Source organism: Nematolebias whitei, chromosome 19 (assembly GCF_014905685.2).
Source record: "Nematolebias whitei isolate Nwh7 chromosome 19, NemWhi1, whole genome shotgun sequence".
Lineage (NCBI taxonomy): Eukaryota > Metazoa > Chordata > Actinopteri > Cyprinodontiformes > Rivulidae > Nematolebias > Nematolebias whitei.
Window position 1 is genome coordinate 39393583 of NC_056516.1, and position 766 is coordinate 39394348.

The following is a 766-nucleotide window of genomic DNA, read 5'->3' on the forward strand; positions in this document are numbered from 1 at the left end:
TATCTGTAAACAAAAACAAGGTTCACGACGGGACAGTGAACGTTTATGACGCAGCTCACATGAACGACGGGGATCAGTTTAAGGCAGACGTGGACTTTGGTCCTAGCTCGTCAGTTAATCCAACTGTCCAAGCTGAGGTTGTTCAAAGGGCTATCTACAGCAGGTAGGATATTAACTGCTCATAACCTTTCCACAGAACCACCTCTAAATGTTTGATCTTTATTTGAAGGAACCTGTTTGATCGCAGCTGCTGCCCGACACGAGTCCAACACTGAACGGGAAGAACGTGTGAAAAGTTTTGGGCCCAAGTTGAGAAACTTTGTTTACCTCTGACGGATGCAGCTGGATGTTCTGCAGACCGGACCGGGACGGGGCGGGCTCTGGAGGTCTTTAATGGTTCAGGTTCTACAGTAAAACCACTTGATGGACGAAGACGAAGGCAGAGCTGAGGAACCACCTGAACACGGAACAGAAATAAAAACGGGTCATAAAAGTTCTGACTTCAAACCATCAGAACACTGAACTTGATCCAAACCTGAGGAGAATCGACCAACGTTCAGAACTTTATTAACACGAACGGTTTCTGACGACACAAAAACTGAACAACATAAATAAACTAGAAAAACGTCTTTAAACACAAACGCTTTAATGGCTCCAAAATAAAGAGTCCAACTGCAAATATGACGCCTCAAGACCTGTCCACAAGGACTCAAGACCTGTCCACAAGGACTCAAGACCTGTCCACAAGGACTCAAGACCTGTCCAC

General features: G+C 45.6%; 1 protein-coding gene across 1 annotated transcript in view; it reads right to left on the reverse strand.

The window, feature by feature from the left end:
• The window catches only part of LOC119425547, a 5855-nt gene that overhangs the window by 3104 nt on the left and 1985 nt on the right, over positions 1–766 (reverse strand). Inside the window, exon 2 of the mRNA XM_037693073.1 lies at positions 328–457. Within this exon, the coding sequence (XP_037549001.1) occupies positions 328–457 (130 nt within the window). The remainder of the gene's footprint in view (positions 1–327; positions 458–766) is intronic.